Consider the following 25,138-nt stretch of genomic DNA (forward strand, 5'->3'; position numbering starts at 1 on the left):
GGGGAAAGGAGGGCTGGGGTCTGAGTCTTGCAAATGACCAAGGTTGTTCATCTCAAGCATGCCGTGCCTGGGCTATAGTCAGTTTCCTTGGAACTTTACTGGAGAGAATCTTTCTTGAACACATGAGCTCTGCCTCTCAGTGGTGATGTGGTAGACACGATTTCGTGGGCCATCAGGACCAGCCCTTCTCTCCAGGAGCTGCTAGAGATTCTTCATGGGAAGACTAAGCTTCACGCTTCTATCTCATGCCTCTGACTTCCTCAAAATACCTATTACCTTGTACCTCCATCTTACTATCTACCCATTCCCAGCTAGGGCAATCCCCAGAGCTCCTAAACTGTCCAGGCCCCATTCTTCTAAACTGCCTGAGTCCCAGTGCCTTGGGCCCTGTTTGTTCTATGTTATAGATCAATCATCTGTCATAAAAAATCTCTGGAAGGTATCAGTTTTCCCAGGTTCTGGAACTTTAACAGAAATTTCAGGTACTCTGCAGACTTATGGAGGAGGCATTTTGGTCCCAAGTGGGGACGGGTGCCTTTTAAAGCCACCCTAGTCATTCCATATGGCATTTCTTCCTTACCTATATGAACTCTGCCCTTGAATCTAGTGAAGAGAGAAGATGATTTGGTTCCTGTGCCCCACTGTGGCCTTTGAACATATTAGCTTTTATTCAGTCTTAGGTTCAAAAGACTGGACTTCCTTGATGGCTCAGCTAGTAAAGAATTCACCTGCAACGCAGGAGATGTGGGTTTGATCCATGGATTGGGAAGATCCCCTGGAGGAGAGCATGGCAACCCACTCCAGTATTCTTGCCTGGAGAATCCTCATGGACAAAGGAGCCTGACGGGATCCAGTCCGTGAACTCGCAAAGAGTCAGACACAACTGAGGGACTAAGCACACAGAAGCAGGTTCAAACTGGGCTGATTAAATTGTAACCACCAAGTGGGAATCAAAAACCTGGAAAAGAAAAAAACAATTAGGGATAGAGTTGGGAAAGGACAAGGAAAAGGGGAGAGAAAAGTATAAGAGAAAAGGGGTAAATAGGAAGTAGGATCAAGACAGGAAGCAAGATCAGTTTCTTTGCATTTTTTTCAGACTTTGTCTTTGTCTTGGGTTGCCATTGAGGTGTGGCAAAGAACCTGCCTGCCAATGCAAGAGATATAAGAGACTCAAATTTGATCCCTGGGTCAGGGAAGATCCCCTGGAGAAGGAAATGGCAACCCATTCCAATATTCTTGCCCAGAGAATCTCATGGACAGAGAAGCCTGGCTGGGCTACAGTCCATGGGGTCACACAAAGTTGCACTCGACTGAAGCGACTTAGCATGCATGTCATTGAGGTGCAAGTGATATCTTAGTTGTGCTTGAATCTTTCGTGGTCCCTAGCATGGGGGTTCAAAAAATGTTTGTGGAATGGGATAAATAAGAAAATTAAAGTGGTGTGTGGTAATGACCTCAGTGAAATGGGTCAAGGGTCATGGTGACACCGCCCCAATCCTCATTGCATGTCATCTGGTCAACATCACTTATTAAACAAACCAAAGAAGGAAAAAATGAAAATAGTTTATTTTGGTGGTAATTTCTATGGCAGTAACTGAAGCCCTCTCTCTCCTGAGCTTTTTTTCCCCCTCAATATCCAGATTCTATTAATCTTACAGCAGAGAAGCTAGAAGCCTACCAAAGCTGAGTGGCTTACCCAAGGCCACACAGAGACAAGTGTCGAGCTCAGGACAAACACCACTATTTTCCAGCTCCCAGGGCTGGAACTGTGAGAAGGGGAAACTGAAGCCATAGGATGTTCTGTTCCAGAGCAGACACAGATTAAGTATAAGATTCAGATGAATTAATACAATTTAAAACAAAACATGGAGAAAGTAAAAATAAATTATAGACTACACAAAACTGAAATGGGATCGTGACACCTGATCCTTAATCTGTTTGCTATTAGGGTGGAGAACAAGATAGTGCTTTGCTTACTGGAATTTAGTCACACTTTCTATTTATTATTTATAAATTTGAATATTTAAAAGGGATACAAGAGAAGTTCACACAGGCCAGTCTGGGCCTCTTTATAATGCAAATACTTTTCCAATGGGGGGAAAAATTATTGAAAGATGGTGAGTTTGTTGTTTGACAGTATCTTCCAGACATTTTTTATTGTTAGCAAAACTCCGTTGGAGTGTAACTTAAGAGTTTCAGCAATGGTAATGTTAAAGCAAAGGGAAGGAAAATTTCAATAAGAACCAAGCTGCCCCAACTCCCACTTTATTTTCGAGCAGAACCATCAAAGAGCAGCTAACAGAAATATTCTTAAGTGGCATTCATTCACCCCTGAAAGGACTCTCCAAGAGTTTTATTGCTACATAAGAGAGCGCCATAAACCAGCAGGAGGAGAAAGCAAAGAAAATAAGTCTGGCGAGTCATCCTGTGTAAGAAAGTGAGAGGGTGCTTAGTAATGTGTCTTGGCCGGTTTCCACGCTCAGGAGACAAAAATTCAGGGCAAGGATGTGGCCTGTGATACGGGCCATCCCAGAGAAAAGAACCGTGGGACTTTGTGAAGTGTTATTGAAGCGTTCACATGAGTATGGAGTCATCACATGTCCATCCCTCCTCCTCCTCCTCACCTTCCATCCAATTTCATGTTAATACTTGACTCCACAGCCTGTTGCCTGACACTTTGCAGCATCTGGCATAATTAGGACAGAACAGAAAAGGACTGAACTGGGTAGAGCCAAGGACAGTGAGTCTTTAGACTTGAAAGGAACATTAAGGATCATTTAATGTGACACTCTTGGTTTTCCAAACAAGGACGTGGAGGCTCAAAGGTTACTTTCATAGAGAGCGAGAACTTCAGAGATTTTTCACTTGAGCTCCAGAGTCCTAAGTTGAATGTTAAGACAGAGGATTCACAAAACTGCTTCCATGATTCTGTCATTCAACTCAGGCCAAGTCTAAGACCTTCTATAGAGCAGCCATAGAGACTCTAACAAGCATCCTACGATGAATGACAATAATCACCAATCTCGAGACTAGGTTACCTTCAACCAACCCTTCCCCATCTTTACAGAGTTTGTTATTGTTAAATCAAAAAGAGCACTCAATTAACTTTTAAGGCAGAAAGGCTATTATGTAGGATTTTTCCTTCTTGTGATTTGGCAGCAGACACTAGAACACAAAATCAGGAGTGAGAATAAAAACAGAAGACAGAATTATGTTGATCCAGTATTCAGAAACCGTAGTTCTCTCAGCCTTCACATGACATAAGACCTTATTTGAACATTTAGAAAAGGCAGGAGAGGAAGGAATGAAAATATGGTACCATTCATATACTTGTTCAACAAGCTTCATAAAGCCTACTTTGTCCACAGTTATGAACTAGGTGCAGAGAATTCCCAAAGGCAAACGTCTGACGCCAGGGTTTCAGACACTTAAGAGTGCTCTTATATGGAACTTCCTGCCCCCATAACCAGCTCCTAGAATTTACCACCATGTTCAAAATAAAATACATTGCAAATTTCATTTGGAGGGAAATTAATATTTTCTATTGAAATAAGTGTTCATGGCTAAAAAATGCTTAGAGATTTATTTGGTATTTTGAATTTGAGGTTACTACTTTGCACTAACTATAAAAGAAGCATAAATTGAATTGAGTCTGTCTTTTTTCAGATATAAAAGTGAAAGTGTTAGTTGCTCAGTTGTGTTCAACTCTTTGCAACCCCATGCACTATAGCCCTCAGGCTCCTCTGTCCATGGGATTCTCCAGGCAAGAATACTTACCTGGTTGCCTGGAGTGGGTTGCCATTCCCTTCCCCAGGGGATCTTCCCTACCCAGGAAATGATGCCAAGTCTCCTGCTTTATAGGCAGATTCTTTACCATCTGAGCTACCAGAGAAGCCAAAACCCAACATAATCTTGAATTCAGCAAGGATCTATGGTGGGAATGATATGCATCTTTCAGACACAAGTCTTAAAATATTTGTTGTTGTTGATTAGTTGCTAAATTGTGTCCAACTCTTTGTGACCCTATGGATTACAGCACTCCAGGCTTCCCTGTCCTTCACTATCTCCCAGATTTCGCTCTAACTCATGTCCATTGAGTTTGTTATGCTATTGAACCATCTCATCCTCTGCCATCCCCTTCTCCTCTTGCCCTCAATCTTTCCCAGCATCAGGGTCTTTTCCACTGAGTTGGCTCTTTCTAATAGGTGGCCAAAGTATTGGAGCTTCAGCATCAGCCCTTCTAATGAATATTCAGGATGGATTTCCTTTAGGATGGACTAGTTTGATCTCCTTGCTGTCCAAGGAACTCTCAAGAGTCTTCTCCAATACCACAGTTCAAAAGCATCAGTTCTTCAGCACTAAGCATTCTTCCCTGGTGGCTCAATTGGTAAAGAATCTGCCTGCAATGCAGGAGAATCAGGTTCGATCCCTGGGTCAGGAAGATCCCCTGGAGAAGGGAATGGCAACCCATTCTTGCCTGGAGAATTCCAAGGGCAGAGGAGCCTGGCAGGCTAAGTCCCTGGGGTTGCAAAGAGTTGGATACCACAACTGATCAACTAGCATACTCACACACAGCCTTCTTTATGGTCCAGCTCTCACATCTGTACATGACTACTGGAAAAACCATAGCTTTGACTATACAGACGTTTGCTGGCAAAGTGATGTATCTGCTCTTTTAATACACTGTCCAGGTTTCTCATAGCTTTCCTTCCGAGGAGCTGCTGCTAACTCGCTTCAGTCGTGTCCGACTCTGTGCGACCCCAGAGACGGCAGCCCACCAGGCTCCCCCATCCCTGGGATTCTCCAGGCAAGAACACTGGAGTGGGTTGCCATTTCCTTCTCCAATGCGTGAAAGTGAGTGAAAGTGAAGTCGTTCAGTCGTGTCCAACTCTTAGCGACACCATGGGCTGAAGCCTACCAGGCTCCTCCGTCCATGGGATTTTCCAGGCAAGAGTACTGGAGTGGGTTGCCATTGCCTTCTCTGAGGAGCAAGCATCATTTAATTTCATGGCTACAGTCACTGTCTGCAGTGATCTTGGAGCCCAAGAATATAAAGTCTGTCACTGCTTCTACCTTTTCCCCTTCTATTTGACATGAAGTGATGGGACCAAATGCCATAATCTTTGTATTTTGAATGTTGAGTTTTAAGCCAGCTTTTCACTCTCTTCTTTCACCCTCATCAAAGGTTTTTTAGTTCCTCTTCACTTCCGTGGTTGTTCAGCTGGTAAAGAATCTGCTTGCAATGTGGGAGACCTGGGTTCAATCCCTGGGTTGGGAAGATCCCCTGAAGAAGGGAAAGGCTACCCACTCCAGTATTCTGGCCTGGAGAATTCCATGGACTGCATAGTCCATGGGGTGGCAAAGAGCCAGACAGGACTGAGCAACTTTCACTTTCACTTTCTGCCACTAGAATGGTATCATCTACGTATCTGAGGCTGTTGATATTTCTTCTGGCAATCTTGATCTCAGTTTGTGATTCATCCAGCCTGGCATTTTGCATGATGTACTCTGCACATAAGCTAAATAAGCAGAGCAACAATATATAGCCTTGATGTTCTCCTTTCCCAATTTGGAACCAGGCCATTGTTCCACATTGGTTCTAACTGTTGCTTCTTGACCTATATACGTGTTTCTCAGGAGCCAGGTAAAGTGGTCTGGTATTCCCGTCTCTTTAAGAGTTTAGTTCTGGTTCCTGGTTCAAAATTGGGAAAGGAGTATGTCAAGGCTATATATTGTTGCTCTGCTTATTTAGCTTATGTGTAGAGTACATCATGTGAAATGCCGGGCTGGATGAATCACAAACTGAAATCAAGATTGCCAGAAGAAATATCAACAGCCTCAGATACGTAGATGATACCATTCTAGTGGCAGAAAGTGAAAGTGAAAGTTGCTCAGTCCTGTCTGGCTGATAAAAGGGTAAACACTAAATAAATGTGAATTCAAATATTATTATTATTCCTAAACTCCCTGAAAATAGTATGAAAAGATTAAGCTTCTAAAGAAAGTGATTGTAAGCTGATTATTTTTCTGACCTGAAAATAATTCTATTATTACTTGTGAATCTTACTTCCTTCAATAGTAAGATATATCCTAAATCCTATAGCTGCTCCCACAAGGCCAACTTTCTACTACCACTGCCTAGAGAAATGTCTTTGCTTCTCTGAATTTCATAGCCAAAGCCCTTCTTAGTCAATAGGCTGCAGAGTGGCCAGTACTGTGTGGGATACGAAGCAGGAAGAGACCCAGAATTTGAACTAGTGCTCACGTGACAAGCAGGTGGGGGCCCAGGCTGCACTGAGCGGCAGCAATTCTGACACTACTTGTTATCCACACAGTAGGCTCTTTTGTTACCTGACCTGTCTTGGTATCTCAGGCAATGGGACAGTTGGGCAGCCTAGTTTTTATAATAGGTCAGGAGCAAAGTAAAGACAAAAGTCTTTTCAAACTGTTCAGAAACAGGACTGCAATAAAGTTAAGTGTGTGGAACTATATGCTCAGAATCCTCTCCCCTGCTTCTCCTCCTTCCCCCTTCCACTCCTCCTCTAAATAGTAGCTAACTCCTACCTATATAATGCTAGCCACATCTGAGCACAGTTCTCAGCATTTTACTTGTATTAACTCTCTTCCCATCCTCAATAGCCTCGTGAGACAATGCTATTATCATCCCCAATTTATCATGAGGAAATGGAGGCACTGAGAGGTTAAGTGACTTGCCTGAAATCACAGAGCTAGATCGAATTAGAAGGCACGTGATTAGGATTTAACTCAAGCAGGTCAGCTCAGGGCTGCTGCTCTCAACCATTCTCCACTACAGCTGCCCTTTAACTGTTGTAGCTGCCAACATCTGTTTCTGGATTATAGCCTCTACTTCCCTCTTTACTCTGCTAAACAATGCCCATTTATTCCTCAAACCTTAGTTCTAACACTGTCCCTCAAAGACCTTGTGTCTGACCAACCCTGCCACCCATACATCACAATCAGGTTGAAGTCTTTTTTTTTTTTGTCTCTATTGAAGCACTTACACCAGATTAAGATCTAACTTTCAACAGTTGACTAGAAACTTCTTGAGAGTAGGTCCTTGTATTTCAGTTATTTTTATACATTGCCAGCCACTAACATGTGGGTTTAATCTCTTCAGTCATGTCCAACTCTGTATGACCCTGTGGACTACAGCCTGCAAGACTCCTCTGTCCATGGGATTCTCTAGGCAAGAATACTGGAGTGGATTGCCTTGCCCATCTCCAGGAGATCTTCCTGACCCAGGGATTGAACCCATGTCTCTTTTATCTACCTGCATTGGCAGGCAGGTTCTTTACCACTAGTGCCACCTGGAAAGTCCCGGCCACTAGCACGGTAGTGCCTAAAAGTTCAATGTACAAAGTGTTGGGTTTAATATTAATAATTAAACTAATCAACAGTCACAGTAGAGAGAAACAATGCCAGGAGTTAGAAACTGTAGCAAATAAAGGCAAGGGAATCCCCTATACAATATTTTAGAACGAGAGATATGTTAGAAACCATCTGACACCAAAGGCATGCAGCAGCCTAAAGTTTGGATTCTGTCTGCAGAGAGCCATTTCTTTTTTCTACCAGACATTATTTTTTTTTTAATCAACCCAAAATTTCAAGATGAAGGGGTTTTACAAAATGTCCCAATTTGTGGCTTTGTCTTGAAAAACTGGAAAACCTGCCCAAACCAGGCACACAAGTGAGTAGTTCAACTTCTGCCCTGTTAGACAGGGCAATGCTCCCCAGTTCACCGCAAACTTTGGCTAGCCAACTCCACTCGCTCCCCCGTCTCCCTGCTTCCTCCAGGTATTTGGACTCCCTCCCCTTCTAATTCATTGCCCTCATCTTACAGTTTAGGAAGAGGCGGGCCTGAAAAGTACAGGAATATATCCATGACAGAGAAGTGGCTACATATACCCCACGTCTCTCATCTCCAGTTTCCGATTCCCACCAAGTCCTAAAAAATGGCATTTGTGAAGCATGGTTATCAGAGCAATCCCTCATTTTTTCGTGAATTCTCTGTGCCCTGTAGCGGAGGTTTGCTCAAAAAAATAAACAAAAAAACAGAAAACCGAAAGTCTCTTCCACACTCCCAACCTCCTCCACTTTGGCATTTCCAAGAACCGGCATTTGTTACATAATTCCTTGTCCTTTCCTTTCTCCACTTCCATTTTCTCTGAAAAATGTTTGGTGGATTAACTGTGAAAACCTTATGATTTTCCTCCCAGACAGCACATCCATCTCTTTCTCCCTCAAAATAAATTCCACCCCGAAAGAAGTAGAACTTCCAATACCAAGATAGCTGTGGTTTTGTTGCCTCAGCACTTTGCCTGTGTTCAAAGGACAGGATGCTACCACACAGGCTAATTATCTAGATGAAGCCACGGTTGAAAAGTGGTGGATTTAGAGACTGCCCTCTCTGTGGCTGACAATTTATCACAGCTTGGCGTTTTAGGCTTAGCCCCAGGTTGAAAGCGAAATTTTTTTCATATTTAAATTCATTTTTGGGAACAGTCCTATGGAATGATCTCTGCTACTCTTAAACCATGCAACAGAGAAAGAACAAATTCACATTTTTACTGCCCAAGAAATTGTCGAGGTTTTTTTTTTTTTTTTTTTTTTTTTTAGTTCTTATATAATTCAGAAATTTCCAGGGGTACACGTTGCAACTTTAATAGGATTGCTGTTCTGACTGGAGATTAGCCAAGTGAATATGTGTGGGCATGAGGGAGGAGCAATTTTTAAAGAAATTTATTAATTATTTTTATTTCCAAGTGCTGTTGATTTGATTTAATGTTTCACCCATGTGTGATAGAAACTCTAGAGCTTAACTTTTAACATCAAGTCATTCAAGGTTATGTGACTCAAAGTAATTTTAGCTAAATAAGACTTCAACAACTGAATCCCCTAAGTCACTAGTTCAAAAGTGGGGGAAAAAATGTTAATTGGCTGCCTCACGTCCTCTATCTCTTGCTTTCTATCCACGAAGACACCTGTGTACCCATATAGTAATTCCATTAATAAATATTTTAGTATTATGAAAGATAGGAGAGGCTAGGATTTGTTGCTCAGTTGAGGGAATTTTTGTTTATTTCACAATTTCCTATAAAAATACCAAAATGAACAGTCTACTTCCATAATGGCTGGTTAATAAAAAGAAAACGCTAGCATGGGAAATTGCTTGCTTCAGCTTCTGGATGTGCTGATAGAGTAAATGCTAAGTGCCAGCCAGAGTGGGGCAGAGACAGGAGACCTCTCTGTACTTGTCAGTCCTTCCTTGCCAAACATCCTAGGAAAGCACTGGGAGCAACATCCGCGTGGCAAAGCACTCCCGGCCCCCTGCTTCCAGGGAGTGCCCATGCTGGCTGGGAGCTGACCCTGCTGCGCTTTATATTTCAACTTTCTCAGTTTTCAAAACTTCGACCAGAACTACTTCATTTGAGTGTCACCTAATCTCTCAACTTTTCTTGAGTAAGATGCTGAGCAATGGTGAAGCATCTAGAAGAATATGCAGAACTACAGAAAAGTAGACAAGGCAGGAGCTTCTAATATGGCAGCCTTCCTCAGGAAAAGGTGGAGTCTAAAGACAAGCCAGCTCTTCCTCCCAATCACTCCCTCCCACATCGAGAGGTGACTCCAGGACTCACACCTAGAGGCTACCCTAGGACCTACATCTAGAGGCTACCCGAGGACCCCAACTTCTACAAGTTCAAGACACAGAAAAAGGTCATTCAGGAAACAAGATATATGCCTTTGTCTTTTTACCAAACTTGGTTTAAACTTTCTAATCTCTGTAGCCTTAGATATTTTGGGAATGAGCATAATTTTTTTCATTTTACTTTATTCAACTCATTCATGTTATTTATAAAGAACAACTTCTACCACAACTACCAAATTTTAACTATGCATGTGACAAGGACATTGCTGAATTTTGTTTGGTTAAAATTCATTTGTAATCCCATTGGTCTATACAAGAGTTCAGGATGAAATGAAGGTGTCTGCAGTGAACAAATGTTCCATGAAATTTACATTGTTTTCCTTATAATTTTACTGAGATATAACTGACACATAGTACTGTATAAGTTTAAGGTATAGAGCACAATGATTTGATTTACATACATCATGAAATGATTCCTGCAGAGGCTGAGTGAACATTCATCATCTCATAAAGATATAAAAGAAAAAAAAAATTTTCCTTGTGATCAGAGCTCTTAGGATTTACTTCTCTAATGACTTTCACACATAACATACAGCAGTGTTAATTGCATTTATCATGTGAACTTATTTAGCTCATAACTGGAACTTTGTACTTCCATGTACATGATATTTATATTTTACAAAATACATTATTATAGTTATTTGCTCATGATAAATATTTTCACAATGTCCAGTTCAATGGATTACGTCAGAAAAGACTTCCTCACACTTGTCTCTCCATTGCAACGGCCTGAAATCACATTATTTTACATCGTGTCATTTACACAAACCATAGTAGTGCAGAGAAGGCAGAAAGATGCTTGTGTGAATGGTAGAGGTCTTTCCAGCCCTTCTTGGGTCACACCAGGAAGGAATTTGCCTTGCTACACATTCCCAGCTCATGGGATGGGGAAAGCTTTATTCCTGGGAAGCTCTCCTCTTTGTCTACTAAAGACCTGCCTCTAAATTTTGGATCTTCCATTTTTCTACGTCATACTTATTCACTGCCTACTTCTCCTTCCTGGGATACATACTTTGTATTCATTTGTCATTCCTATGACAGGAGGCATACATCAATCCTTGCTGAGGGACTCTAGGGGACATTTTGAGCCTATTATATTATAAAAAGGTTTTTTTCATTTATAGCCACTTTTTTAAAGGTTTCTCATTAAGCTTCCATTTTTAGTAAATCTTTGAATATGGTATTTAAAAGTTATAAACCACTGTCTTCTCTGTAAATGTTATTTCTTATTTAGGTTCTTTCTTTGGTTTCTTGTCAGGTATAGCTTATTTCATCAGAGGGATACTTGCAGGGGGCTCTTCAAACTCTTCCTGCTCCATCTTCACCTGTAAGAAGATGAGGAGAGTAAAATACTGAAAAGTAACCAGATGTGTGAGATGACATGCAAAAGGCTTAAGCATGCACCTTCATGAGAGCATTTGTCCATGAAGTGTGGACTTGTTATTCAGGTTCACAGCTACCCTAGCATTTTAGGGCTAGAGGGAAACTTGAGACCATCTAGCTAGTGTCCCGATTCTGCAAATGAGGAAATGGCTGCCCACTTAGGGTAGTGACTTGCTCAGGTCAGAACCAGCATTTAGGTACTATCAATGATGATGTCTTCACATTATGGGAAGAAAAGCTAAACAAAACAAGACAGGATTCTGCTTTAGCACTTCCCTTTTAGGGGTTCTCTCAAGTGTTTTAGAAACTCTTTGGCAGCTGACGTGATCCCAGTTAGAGAAACAAAAGGAGTTAATTGCAGACTTCAAGTATGTGAGCTATTATTTTAAGAAAAATTTTCTCCAGATGTTTCCCACCTCCTTTGAGAATACAAAAGAGGAAATGAGTTTAAAGTTCAGCAAGTAAGATTCAGATTAGATGTTAGGAAATGCAGGTCTGTGAAGCCTGCAGTTGGTTATTTGTGAAGGTTGTGAAATCTCTTCTGGAGGACTTGTGGAATGTGGTGGTTGGCCATCGTTTCAGAGGGGTTATGTGGGTGGCCCATTTCTAGGGCAAAGGACACAACCTAATTGACATCTCAAGTTCTAAGTCCAGAGAGGTCACGCTCTGCCTATGGCTAGTAGGTGGGATTGTTGGCTCCGCTTAATTATAGTAGATTCAGGATTCATCAGTGAGGCACATATTCAAGTTCAGTTTTATATATGTATCAGTCCGTATAATTGGGCAGATTGACTAAAACTAATGAATGCTTATTGGATTTTCTGCCCACTGCCTCTACTGGATTGATCAACTAATATGTGATGGTTTAGTTTCTCTGGGTTCCATCTCAGCATATTCACCTTGCTGTTATTAATACCTCCCAAGCTTGTGTCCCTAGTCCAGAAAGCAAAAAGGGATCTAGTCCAGGATCTTAAACTATATAATAGGGAAACTCTTTATTTCAATGAAAAAGGCAGCCTTGGAATTTGGAGGACAAGATGGAGAGAAGTGGAAATATAGTTAGATCTGTACCTGGTTATTTAATATATTGATGAATCTCCTAACAATAATCAAATAAGAAATACTTTTTAAAAATTTTATTGAAATATAGTTGATTTACAATGTTGTGTTAGTTTTAGGTGTGTAGCAAAATGATTCAGTTTATTTATATTTATATGTATATAATTTATATATAATTTACATGTATATATATATAATATATATATTATATTATTTTTGAGGTTCCTTTCCTTTATAGGTTATTAAAGATACTTAGTATAGCTCCCTGTACTATACAGGAGTTCCTTGTTGGTTATCTACTTTATATATAGTTGTGTATATATTTTAATTCCAAACTCCTAATTTATCCCCTCCCCTTGTTCCCCTTTGGTAAACATAAATTTGTTTTCTGTCTGAGTCTATTTCTGTTTTGTAAAAAAGCTTATTTGTATCACTTTTTAGTTTTCATACATAAGTGATATCATATGATATTTGTCTCTTTTCAAGTAAGAATTTAAACTTTCTAACTTGGAATGTAACAGTCTTGAATTTCAGTAAAATAATCAACTATTAATATATGAATACAGGATGGGGAGATACCATATGAAAGAGGTTAGCATTAAAAAAAGCCTAGTAAATGGATGAAAGATTAGTGAAATGTATCTGAAGTATGTTCGTGGGACTGGCATAAAGTAAGTGCTTAAAAACGTAGCTAATATTATTATAACGTGGATGTTTATTTTCTTTCTTCCCCCAACCATTCTTCAGTTCTGGTTTTCTCAAATATAGTCACTGATTTTGCCCAGTGCTAATATGGAGCAGTTCTGAACTGTTTGTCTCAGTTCAGTTCAGTTCAGTCACTCAGTCGTGTCTGACTCTTTGCAACCTCATGTATCGCAGCACGCCAGGCCTCCCCATCCATCACCAACTCCCGGAGTTCACACAAACTCATGTGCATCGAGTTGGTGATGCCATCCAGCCATCTCATCCTCTGTCGTCCCCTTCTCCTCCTGCCCCTAATCCCTCCCAGCATCAGGTTCTTTTCCAATGAGTCAACTCTTCACGTGAGGAGGCCAAAGTATTGGAGTTTCAGCCTCAGCATCAGTCCTTGCAATGAACACCCAGGACTGATCTCCTTCAGAATGGACTGGTTGGATCTCCTTGCAGTCCAAGGGACTCTCAAGAGTCTTCTCCAACACCACAGTTCAAAAGCATCAATTCTTCGGCACTCAGCTTTCTTCACATCCAACTCTCACATCCATACATGACCAAAGGAAAAACCATAGCCTTGACTAGACGGACCTTTGTTGGCAAAGTAATGTCTCTGCTTTTGAATATGCTATCTAGATTGGTCATAACTTTCCTTCCAAGAAGTAAGCGTCTTAATTTCATGGCTGCAATCACCATCTGCAGTGATTTTGGAGCCCCCCCAAAATAAAGTCTGACTCTGTTTCCACTGTTTCCCTATCTATTTCCCATGAAGTGACAGAACCAGATGCCTACCCTCAAAAATCCATTCCCCCCAAAGAATTAGGTTTTTTGAAGGTATCATCAGAAGAATAAGAATTTCAAAAAGGGACTCACAGACTTAGAGAATGAACTTATGGTTGCTGGGGGAAAGGATGAAGAAAGGAATAGTTAGGGAGTTTGGGATGAGTGTGTACATACTGCTATATTTAAAATGGATAACCAACAAGGACCAATTGCATGGATCTCTGCTCAGTGTTATGTGGCAGCCTGGATGGGAGGTGAATTCAGGGGGAGAATGTATATGTATGGCCAAGTTCCTTCACTATTCACCTAAAACTATCACAACATTGTTTGTCGATCAGTTCAGTTCCGTTCAGTCGCTCAGTCATGTCCGACTCTTCGCAACCCCATGAATTGCAGCACGCCAGGCCTCCCTGTCCATCACCAACTCCCGGAGTTCACTCAGACTCACGTCCATCGAGTCAGTGATGCCATCCGGCCATCTCATCCTCTGTCGTCCCCTTCTCCTCCTGCCCCCAATCCCTCCCAGCATCAGAGTCTTTTCCAATGAGTCAGCTCTTCTGTTAATACATAATACAATGTAATACATAATACAATGTAATACATAATAAGTTGTTAATACAGCTATCATTTCAGTTCAGTTCAGTTACTCAGTCCGACTCTTTGCAACCCTGTGGACTGCAGCACGCCAGCCTTCCCTGTCCATCACCAACTCCCAAAGTTTACTCAAACTCATGTCCATCAAGTCAGTGATGCCATCCAACCATCTCATCCTCTGTCGTCCCCTTCTCCCGCCCTCAATCTTTCCCAGCATCAAGGTCTTTTCTGATGAGTCAGTTCTTCGCATCAGGTGGCCAAAGTACTGAAGTTTCAGCTTCAGCATCAGTCCTTCCAATGAGTAGTCAGGACTGATTTCTTTAGGATTGACTGGTTTGAGAACCCCATGAACAGTATGAAAAGGTAAAATTCAGCTATACCCCAATACAAAATTAAAGTTTTTTTTTAAAAAGACAGAAGAGTCTCTTCATCTCTGAGGACATGAAGGAGGGATTTTATAATAGGTATCCTATTATAAACAAGAAGAGCTCAGTTGAAATGATGTTTTCCTGTCTTGACTCTTCCTCCCCTGGAGATCCTCTTTCCTCTCTTTGTCATGCAGCAATCACAACGGCCTCCAGACTTCCAAACCAGGCAACTCTCTGTACCTCTGTTAGTATTGTTTCTATCTTTCTTTAAAACCCAGGTGCCAGCCCATCCAAGTGCAGAAGGCTCAATTTCTACAGTAACATCTCAACATCTGTACCACCCTCTCTTTTGTTTTCCTCCATATCACCCAACACACCATACATTTGTGTTTTTGTGTAATTTGTATCCCCATCAAAGCATAATCCTCAAAATGTTAAAAACACAATTTTCGTTTGTACATGAATATGTCAACATTTTAAATAAGGACAGTCAATTTGAAATAAAATATTAAAACTCTACATTTTTCATTGTAATGAGCAGATAAAAAATATGCTGAGATAATGTTAAATTTGACAAAATTAGCATTAGAATACTGGTTAATATTAGAATGTTAACCAAAACTGGTTAATATTCTGCTGCTGCTAAGTCGCTTCAGTCACGTCCGACTCTGTGCGACCCCATAGACGGCAGCCCACCAGGCTCCACCGTCCCTGGGATCTCCAGGCAAGAACACTGGAGTGGGTTGCCATTTCCTTCTCCAATGCATGAAAGTGAAAAGTGAAAGTGAAGTAGCTCAGTTGTGTCCAACTCTTAGCGACCCCGTGAACTGCAGCCCACCAGGCTCCTCCGTCCATGGGATTTTCCAGGCAAGAGTACTGGAGTGGGGTGCCATTGCCTTCTCCAATATGCCCTTTAATATTCTAAAGGGCAACAAAACCATAACCTGAGTTGGTTTATTCAACATAGAATTGTTAATGTCCTGTAATACTAATAAATTGTGCAATAAGTTACATATCCCTACTTTGATGACCCTAAGGTGGGTTTATTGGCATGGCAATAAAAGATCATGTGACCATCTATCTTTTGCTTTAGCCAATTTGGGGATACATTTTTTTTCAGCCTTCTCTACCCCTCACTAAAAGTAAGCTACCTGTGCAAGCCAGTTATGAATCAAAAAAGGTAGGTCTCCCCTACAAGCTGTTCAGATAATAAAAATTGCAAAAAAAAAAAAAAGCTGCACAAGAAGGTGGTCAGCTGCCTCAGGAATATTTCCGTCACAATTAACATTCAAGTAGGAAACATGCAAGCCTTCTGTCAACAACTGTTGTAGGAAGGATTCCAAACTGGGAGTGAGGCTGAATTTGATATTTTCTAAAGCCTCTTTCCGGAGAAGGCAATGGCACCCCACTCCAGTACTTTTGCCTAAAAAATCCCATGGCCGGAGGAGCCTGGTAGGCTGCAGCCCATGGGGTCGCTAAGAGTCGGACACGACTGAGCGACTTCACTTTCACTTTTCACTTTCATGCATTGGAGAAGGAAATGGCAACCCACTCCAGTGTTCTTGCCTGGAGAATCCCAGGGACGGGGAAGCCTAGTGGGCTGCCGTCTATGGGGTCGCACAGAGTTGGACACGACTGAAGCGACTTAGCAGCAGCAGCAGCAAAGCCCCTATCAACACTGCAAGTTTTGATTGTAAGGATTCATCGATAAATATTGAGGAAGTCAAAGAATATCACACATTTTCCCTGTTCTCAGGAAACGCGATCATATTGAGGTCTAGTGGAAAAAAATAGAGAAAAGCATAACGTTGGTTAGGACTGCATTTAACTTTGTTAAACTTTCAATAGTGCTAGCAGAATAATGATGTCTGAGGAGGTAGGTAGGGAAGACTTTACAGAAGAGGCAGGCATTGAGCCGACAGAGGAATTATACGTGTTATGGGCTGAGCTGTGTCCCCCTGAAAAGAGGGGAATATACTAAAGTCTTAATTTTCCATACTTCAGAACATGACTGCATTTGGAGATAGGGTCTTTAAGAGGAAATTAAGTTAAAATGAGGCCAAACGGGTGGGCCCTAATCTCATGACTGGTGTTCTTATACGAAGAGGAGATTAAGACACAGACACATTAGAGGAAAGAGCAGGTGAAGACACAGGGAGTAGACAGTCATCTACAAGCCAAGGAGAGATGCCTCAGAAGAAACTCACCCTGCCAATACCTTTATCTTGGACTTCTAGCCTCCAGAATTGTGAGGAAATACATTTCTGTTGTCTCAGTCACTCAGTCTGGGGTCCTTTGTTATTGTAGCCCCAGCAAACCAATACAGTTGGGCTGAAATCTGGAGAGGGATTTAAAAAGAATAAGGATTGGGGACTTCCCTGGTGGTCCAGTGGCTAGGACTTCATGCTCCCAGTGCAGGGAGCTCGGGTTCGATCCCTGCTCAGGGAACTAGATCCCACATGCGGCAACTAAAACAGTTCGTGAGCTGCAACTAAAGACTCCACATGCCACAATGAAGAACAGAGATCCCAAGTGCTAAGCAAAAAACTAAGCCCTGGCACAGCAAAAAAAAAAAAAATAGAATAAGAATCCTCTAGAGAGAACAGGATACCCTAAATAAAGAGGTCAAAATGATGACTGACATAGATGAGGAATAGTTTTGAAACAGGGGTTTACATTAATGAATGTTGTATAAGACTACCTTGTAACTAATATAGCTATCTCTGGTAACTAATAGGACTCTTTTTTTCCCCCAGTATTGTGTTTAAAGAGAGATAAATAAAACTTTCAATCCTCACACCTCTATCCAAAACTTACTTCCTCAGACATGTCTTCCCCTATCACCCTTCCAAAACAGCATCTGCCTCCCCAAGGCAATCTCACACCCTTTCCCGTTCTTTGTTTTCTTCACAGCATTTAAATCTGAGGTTGTTGTGTTGCTGTTTAGTTGCTTAGTCATGTCTGACTCTTTGCGACCCCACGGCCTATAGCCCTGTCTGTGGTATTTTCCGGGCAAGAATACTGGAGTACGTTGCCATTTCCTCTTCCAAGGGATCTTCCTGACCCAGGGATCGAACCCACATCTCCTGAAATGTAGGCTAATTCTTTACCACTGAGCCACCAGGGAAGCCCCAAAATCTTGAGATTACAAAACTTATTTTTAACTTGTTAATTACATGTCTCCCCAGGCTAGACTGTGCGTTCATGAGATCAGGGACTTACCTCTATAATTCACTTCTCTTTCTTGAATCTCCAAGCAGTTTGTAATGATTAGTAGCTGTCTCATAAATATCCATATGTAGTGAATGAATTGCCCCGAGAAGTGTAATCAACCATGAGAGAATTTTCTAAACAATCCTGCTGAATATTGGAGGCGTAGGGTGCTGCTTGACTTTCCCCTTCTTAGGTGTGAATCTGAAGGCTTGAGGAACTACAAACCCTGTGTGACAGGGTGAGTAGAGGGCATAGAGGAACACCAACTGGGAGCAGAATGAGAGAAGGCTAGTCCGCACCACAGAGGACACGGACACGCATACATACACATACAGACATGCTGGGAAAGGGAAAGTTGTCCATGGGAAAGGGAGAGTTGGATTTAGCACAAGGATTGATGAGATGGTTGGATGGCATCACCAACTCTATGGACATGAGTTTGAGCAAGCTCCAGGAGTTGGTGATGGACAGGGAAGCCTGGCATGCTGCAGCCCGTTGGATCGCAAAGAGTCAGGCACGACTGAGCGACTGAACTGAACTTGAAGGCTTAAATACTTAAACATTCTTTCGGACAGCAAGCCATAATCTCATGAGGATCAACGTCCTAAGAAAATGCTGAAGAGTGTCTAAAATAATACAGATCACGCTATTCTGTTATTTACATTGCAAGTTTCACATGAGGAAACTGAAACTCTCTGCAGCAGCCCAGCCCAAATATAGGGAAGCATTTAGGGCTGTTCAGAATGTTAGGACTGGCAACTCCCACCCCAGAATGAATAACTGTCTTGGTTCAGCTGTTCTGTTTTCCCATTTTTAACAAGTACATTTTAATGGCCATTATTGTTTTCTTCATGTTAGGTTTATCATTATTGCAGTTAACCTCACATTTACTTTGGCTAGCATCTTTCTTTGAAAGTCTTTGACGTTTCAGTTGGTTTTGATTTGTCTCTTTGGTCACACTCCATTAATAATAACTTAAATGTGAATAGTGCTTTTCGCCCTACAAAGAATTCATATTATCATGTATGCCCTTCAACATTGCTGTGGGAGAGGCGGAGATCATAATTTCTGTTTTATAGACAGAGAAAGTGAGACGCAGTGAAGATAAGGGACTTGCAGAAAGTCATGAACATGGAGAATGGCAAAGCTACACCTCAACTCATGGTCTTTGGGCTTCTTCTACAATGTATAACATGACACCCATCACTAAGGCTGGCAAAAATCCAGTGTCCACACACAGCATGTATGTTCATGCTCACGTGCACACACACCACATATCAGTTTCCAAATAGAAATCCAAGAAAACATCAAATAGAACTCACAGGATTCTTGTGTTCTACATCCTTGTGGGGGCGGGGAAGAGGCAAGAAAACCCACTACCACCGTTTCTTCCCAGCAGGAATTCTGAGGCTCCCTCTTCCTACCAGGTGCTTGTACAGATGTTCTTTTGAGTGATCTGGGGAGAACCTCCACAACACTCTGACCACCAAAAATACCCTCAGGGACAAGAGGGAAATGAGGAAGGATAAGTCAAGTGCTAAATTCTAACCAGGGCCCCTATGTAAATATTCGCACTAAAACTGAACGAAGTTTATTTAAATAAAGATCCAGAGAAATGGCAGATGGCAGACCAAAAGGGGTGGTTTTCAGCAGAAAGAGGCCAAGTCTGTGAGAGGAAATAATCATAGTGGAGCAGAATTCCAGTGGGCCTTTGATATTCATCTGGCTTTCTTCTAGGAATTCGCCCCTTTCCAATTCTCCAGTGTTTCATTAGGCTGTCCTGGTTTGAAGATTATTAAGTAAATCCAACACATTCACTGAATTGAAGGAAAGGTAAAGGACCAGGCATGCTAACTTATTACAAAGAACAAGTTTAGGGTTTAATAATGAAACTCATTAACGACCAAAGGTAGAATTAAGTCCCAAGTTACACATCACCAGATATTACCATGTTATTTCTAGTATGGATTACCATTGTCAACTCTCTAATGACTACCCGAGACATTGAATGTTAGAATCAGATGGGGCTTAGAAAACAATTGAGTCTCATTTTTAACAAAAGAAGAAGCTGAACGTATCTGTTCAGATACACAAAACTATGATGAATTTATGGTCTTCTGCATGAAAAATGTAAGGAATAGTGGTGTGTAGAATAAGTGTAGTTTGTCTTAAATGGGTGCATATTAAATGTGCATCTTCACAGATTATCTCTGGGAAAATACAAAGGAAAATGTTACTTCAAAAGGAAGGGATTTTAGACATAAAGAACAAAAGTGAGAGGAAAATTTACTTTTTCCTGATATCCTTTGCTACTCATTAATAGGTTACACATCTGTCACTCCTACTAAAACAGTATAAGTTTCTTGATGGCAGGACTTATTGACCATATTATAGTTATCTTTGTCATCCATGGACAGGTATCTCACTGTGTCTGCTAAGTACTCAATAAGCCGTTGTTGAGTACTTAGAACAGATGTTCTTTTTTCATCTAAAATAAATTTGACTATTACCAAGTATAAATCAATATTAATTTTGTGACTCTTTCTAAATGGTTTATAACAATTAATCATTCTTATAAGGACATAAAATAACAGCTTTCTGTCTTCTCCCATTTATAGTACACTTGAAACAAATAGTTCTTAAAGACTATTCTGATTTATGAAATGGAGAAAGTTTTATAAATCTTTTTGCTGACAGGTATTTCTTCATTTTTTCCCCCCTGAAGGGGGAGAAATGATTAGTATATTTTAAAAAATTGTAATGCAATGAATTTAATGGTAAAGGTTCTTATTAAATATTTTGTTAGGTGCTTTTTATTAATCAGTTCTATAGTCTGTTCACACTCTCAGCATTACACTTGAATAAGATGTTGCATTGTCAACGCACATTTTCTGAGAAGTGGAAAACTAAGATCCAGGATTAAGTAAGGCAGAAGCAAAGAAAACAAACTCTCAGGAGAATGGAAATTAAAATTTGTAGACACAAGTTTACTCAAAGTTTTCCAGAAGACATTTACATTAAACATTGTGAGAAACTTGCCACTTCTCCTCCAGCCCCCCACCCCTCCTCTCCGTGCCTGTCTGTCTGTCTCTCTCTGCAGCATTACCACGACACTCTGTTTTAAGTCCTTTAATGAGATATGAGAACAAAGCTTTGTGTGTGGTTTTAGGTCTGGGAGTAATTGAGCTGACTTTGATGTGCATCACACTTGCCCTCTAGTGGGAATTCGTGAAAACTGCAGTTCCCTGGGCTGTTTCATCTTCAGCCCCGGGTGTCTCCAAACAGATGTTTTCTCAAGCTCTTTTTAATAAACAGATAAGCCGCATTTATATTTATTCTATTAATTACTAATTTTCAAAGGGTGCTATTAAAAGGCTTAAAAATAGTTTATCCTTGTGAGTAGTTAAACATCTTTCATTTATGCAACAAATTTGCTTTGAAAACTCCTTTCTTTCATAATAGTACAAAGCTAAACTTCAGTGATCTCCAGGTCAAATTAACTGAATTCTAAACAAATGACTTCACAGTACACAATTAGAAGAAAGAAATGGTATCCTTGTGTGTATGTAATTATAATGGTGGTTTTTTTTTTTTAATGACATTTGGGGGCTGTCACATGAAGTACTTTCTTTCCAATTCAGAAGATGTCTTTGGTTTTTATCGTCCTTGTTTGCTCTTTAACCTTTACACATGCTTATAACCCCACCAAGTTCAACCAAGGCTGAGATTTCTTCAAGCTTTTTGCTCTGCCATCCTTAATACACAGTTTTCACTCTATAGCCCAAGACATGTCCACTCCCCTTTACAGCCTTTTTGGAAGCTGGTGCCCATTACAACTACACCCAACAGGCCAGAATTTTGTCACGTGGCCACATCTAAATGAAACATCTATGGTCTAGGCTTGCTTCGCTCCAGCTTAGAGTCAGAGGTGCCAATACTATGGAAAAAGGCTGAGGTCATGTTCGGAGACAACTAGCAGGCTCCCCATAGCCTGTTTTTGTTTAGTCACTAAGTTGTGTCTGACTCTTTTGCAACCCTATGGACTGTAGCCCGCCAGGCTCCTCTGTCCATGGAATTTTCCAGGCAAGAATACTAGAATGGGTTGTCATTCCCTTCTCCAGGGCATCTTCCCGGACCAGGGATCAAACTCACGTGTCCTACATTGGGAAGCGGATTCTTTACCACTGAGCCACCAGGAAAGTCCCCACCCATAGACTACAATCTCACCAATTGTCTTCATTTGGTAGATCCTACTCTTTCCTGGATTTTGTTCGTTTTCTATCAAAAGGTGACATTTTCCTTTTCATTTGTCTTCCACTCATGAGTTTCTGCTGATAAAGACTACGTACGCTTCCTTTTCTTTCTCAAGTTAACTCTGGTCACCTGGCCGGCTGGTTTTCACCATCTTGGTGCGTGTCTTCCTCCACAGGTGATGGCTGGACCACCTTCCCCTCTGCAGCTGCTGGGAGTCCTGCTCACCCTTTCCGTGGGCTCCATCCGGCTCATCCAAGCTGGTGCCTACTATGGAATCAAGCCGCTGCCACCTCAAATTCCCGCTCAGATCCCACCGCAAATTCCGCAATACCAGCCCCTGGGCCAGCAAGTACCTCATATGCCTTTGGGCAAAGAGGGCCTGAACGTGGGCAAGGAGCTGCCCCACATGCAGTATGGCAAAGAGTATCCACACCTACCCCAATATAGGAAGGAAGTTCAGCCAGCACCGAGGATGGGCAAGGAAGCAGCACCCAAGAAAGGCAAAGGTAACACACTTCGGTACTGCTATAAAATAGCAGCCTCCCCAAATCCCAAGTAATGAGGTGGGGATGGCGAGAACTAAATTTGGGGTGTTTTTATTTTAGCCTCTATGTCTGACTTTCATTAAATGCCTACTGTGTTCTAAACTCTATCCTTGAAAAAGTTCAACTCTTAAAGACAGACAAAGTTACCATTTTATGTTGTGCTTTATTTCAACAGCATCAAATGGCACAAGATAGATTTAATAACAAATAGTTCATTCTCTTATTCATTATTTCTTTATTCAAACATACAACTAATGAGCATCTCTTCCCGTGTCAGGCTCTCAGCTAAATGCTGAGGGATAAAGCACTGAAAAAAAAAAATATATATATACGTATATATATGACGTCAGTCTTCAGAACTAGCAGAGAAATGTGGTAAGAATCTACGGTGTTAAAAAAGAAAATCATATGTAACCAGATGCCAGATAAATGTGCTTTTAAGACAGCTCTAACAAAGGTGCTACACATGTCAATCAATAAATCAACAGAAGGAGCCTGAAGAGCACAGACAGAGTCTAGAGATGATACCTGAAAATCTCTCCATTACTTTCTAGTCATATGCATTAGTTATTCAACACCTGCTAAATACCTATCACTGTGAGAGACATTTTCTTTTTCTTTTTTGGCTGCACCACACAACTTATGGGATCTTAGTTCCCTGACTAGGGATTGAACCCCGGGCCCTCGGCAGTGAAAGTGCTGAGTTTTAACCACTGGACCACAAGAGAATTCCCAAGAGACATTTTCTTATACACTCAGTTGATTTATAAGAAACCTAGGAAACCTCGAACTTGCAGGAAAGGAATTGCAATCTGAGTAGCAATTCCCTTTGAGGAACAGACACCATTCCCAATGGTCCCTGCAAAAGCAGGAGCTCTACTTCCGGGGAACTGTGGGGTTTGGACCCCGTAGGTCTGGGTGCCCAGAGGCCAGAAATGAGAGAAACCTAGTCATTCAACCTCTCTGAAACCACTTTTCTTCATTTGTAAAGTAGGATTATTGAGAGAGTTGATGACATAAGGTAAGTACTAAATAAATGCTAAAGCCGCTTAAGAACTCTGAGGTGCTACAGCTGGTCATTCGACAAAGCTTAAGTAAGGACAGAGCGTACTCCAGGCACGGGCTGGACACTGGGGATTCCTGATGAATATGACATGACCCTGCCCAAGATGCTCCTTGATACAGGAGCTACACAACCCCTGCTTAGAAATGGCATACCTTAGTCACATATAGTAATGTCTATTGGGGGGCTTCCCTGGTGGCTCAGAGGATAAAGCATCTGCATTGCACAAAAGAAGTACTTCCTTCTTTTAGGAGCTGTATTTCTTCTCTTTAGAAGCTGATATTCCACTTGGGGGATTATTCAGTCATTTGTTTTCCTTCCTTTCTTGAATGGCCTGCCTGGATTTTGAAACTTCCTGTACTTATTCAGATGGGTACCAGATTGCAACTGAGGAATTTAGAAAAAATATGAGTTCTGTGGTTCTATTCTGTTCCCTGACAGTAGGTCAGTGAAAAATACAACATCAGGATTAAGATGCAACTAATGGTTAAAAATAAGACTTTGGGACAATGAAGTTTCCTTTCTTGATGTTATTCCTTACTCCCAGTAGCATGGGAGATCCAGAGTTTTGTTTCTCTGCAAGGCATAACTTAGTCAGTATAACAGCATATGCTTTGTATTTTGATAAAAATTTGAGAAAGCATAATGCCTTTCACATCTATTATCCAATCTTGAAGTGCAGATGTATTACACTTGCCATACAGATAACCAAGCAAAGATGCTGATGGCTTAAGTAACCCAGTGAAGATCTCATTTCAAGGCCAGAAAGAGCTTCTTGCTCCTAATCCCAGTTACGTCCTTATCTGTACTGCTTATCATCCTAAAATACCTAATTCATTTCTCTTGTTTTGAAACCAAATTTGCAAGTGAGAAATAGCTTATTAAATTAAAGAAATATCTGAGGCTTAGGAAATCCTATAGCATATTAAAGAAATTAAATAAATCAATTTGACTCCACAGGACAGATGTTTAAGACGTCATTAAACCACATAAAAAATAAAATGCTTCTATTCTTCCCTGTGTCCACATCACAACGACCATCATCCTACATCATACTATACTTCAGCACAAGAGAAACATTATTTTACTATATATTATTATATTTAAAACTCAAGGACATAGAAAAATACAAGTAGGGACAAAACAGAAAAAATAAAAATGGCTCCAACATTTTTTAAAGTACACATACACACAACATTTATATGTATATATAGAACACATGAGATGGAAATACACATAAATGTCAAGCAATTATCTCTGAGTAGTGGAGCTTATACACAACTCGATTTTTCTTTATCCTTCTTTGAACTCTTTATAGTGATCACACCATAATATTTCCAAGTTTGTACTGGGAAAAATATTTCTTCATTACTTGTTAGCTTTTTTACTTAACTTAACTAACACTGATAAAAGCAGCCGCAGACATCAGTTCTCAAAACAGTATCTCAAACATGACAAA

The 25,138-nt window shown here is 40.9% G+C and overlaps 1 protein-coding gene across 1 annotated transcript in view; it reads left to right on the top strand.

The window, feature by feature from the left end:
* The window catches only part of COL8A1 (collagen, type VIII, alpha 1), a 171,371-nt gene that overhangs the window by 141,403 nt on the left and 4,830 nt on the right, over window positions 1-25,138 (top strand). The window contains exon 3 of the mRNA XM_010841938.1: window positions 22,247-22,577. Coding sequence (XP_010840240.1) covers window positions 22,250-22,577 — 328 coding nt within the window. The 5' untranslated portion in view covers window positions 22,247-22,249. The remainder of the gene's footprint in view (window positions 1-22,246; window positions 22,578-25,138) is intronic.

The sequence above is a fragment of the Bison bison genome, unplaced genomic scaffold, assembly GCF_000754665.1.
Source record: "Bison bison bison isolate TAMUID 2011002044 unplaced genomic scaffold, Bison_UMD1.0 scf7180017864168, whole genome shotgun sequence".
NCBI lineage: Eukaryota > Metazoa > Chordata > Mammalia > Artiodactyla > Bovidae > Bison > Bison bison.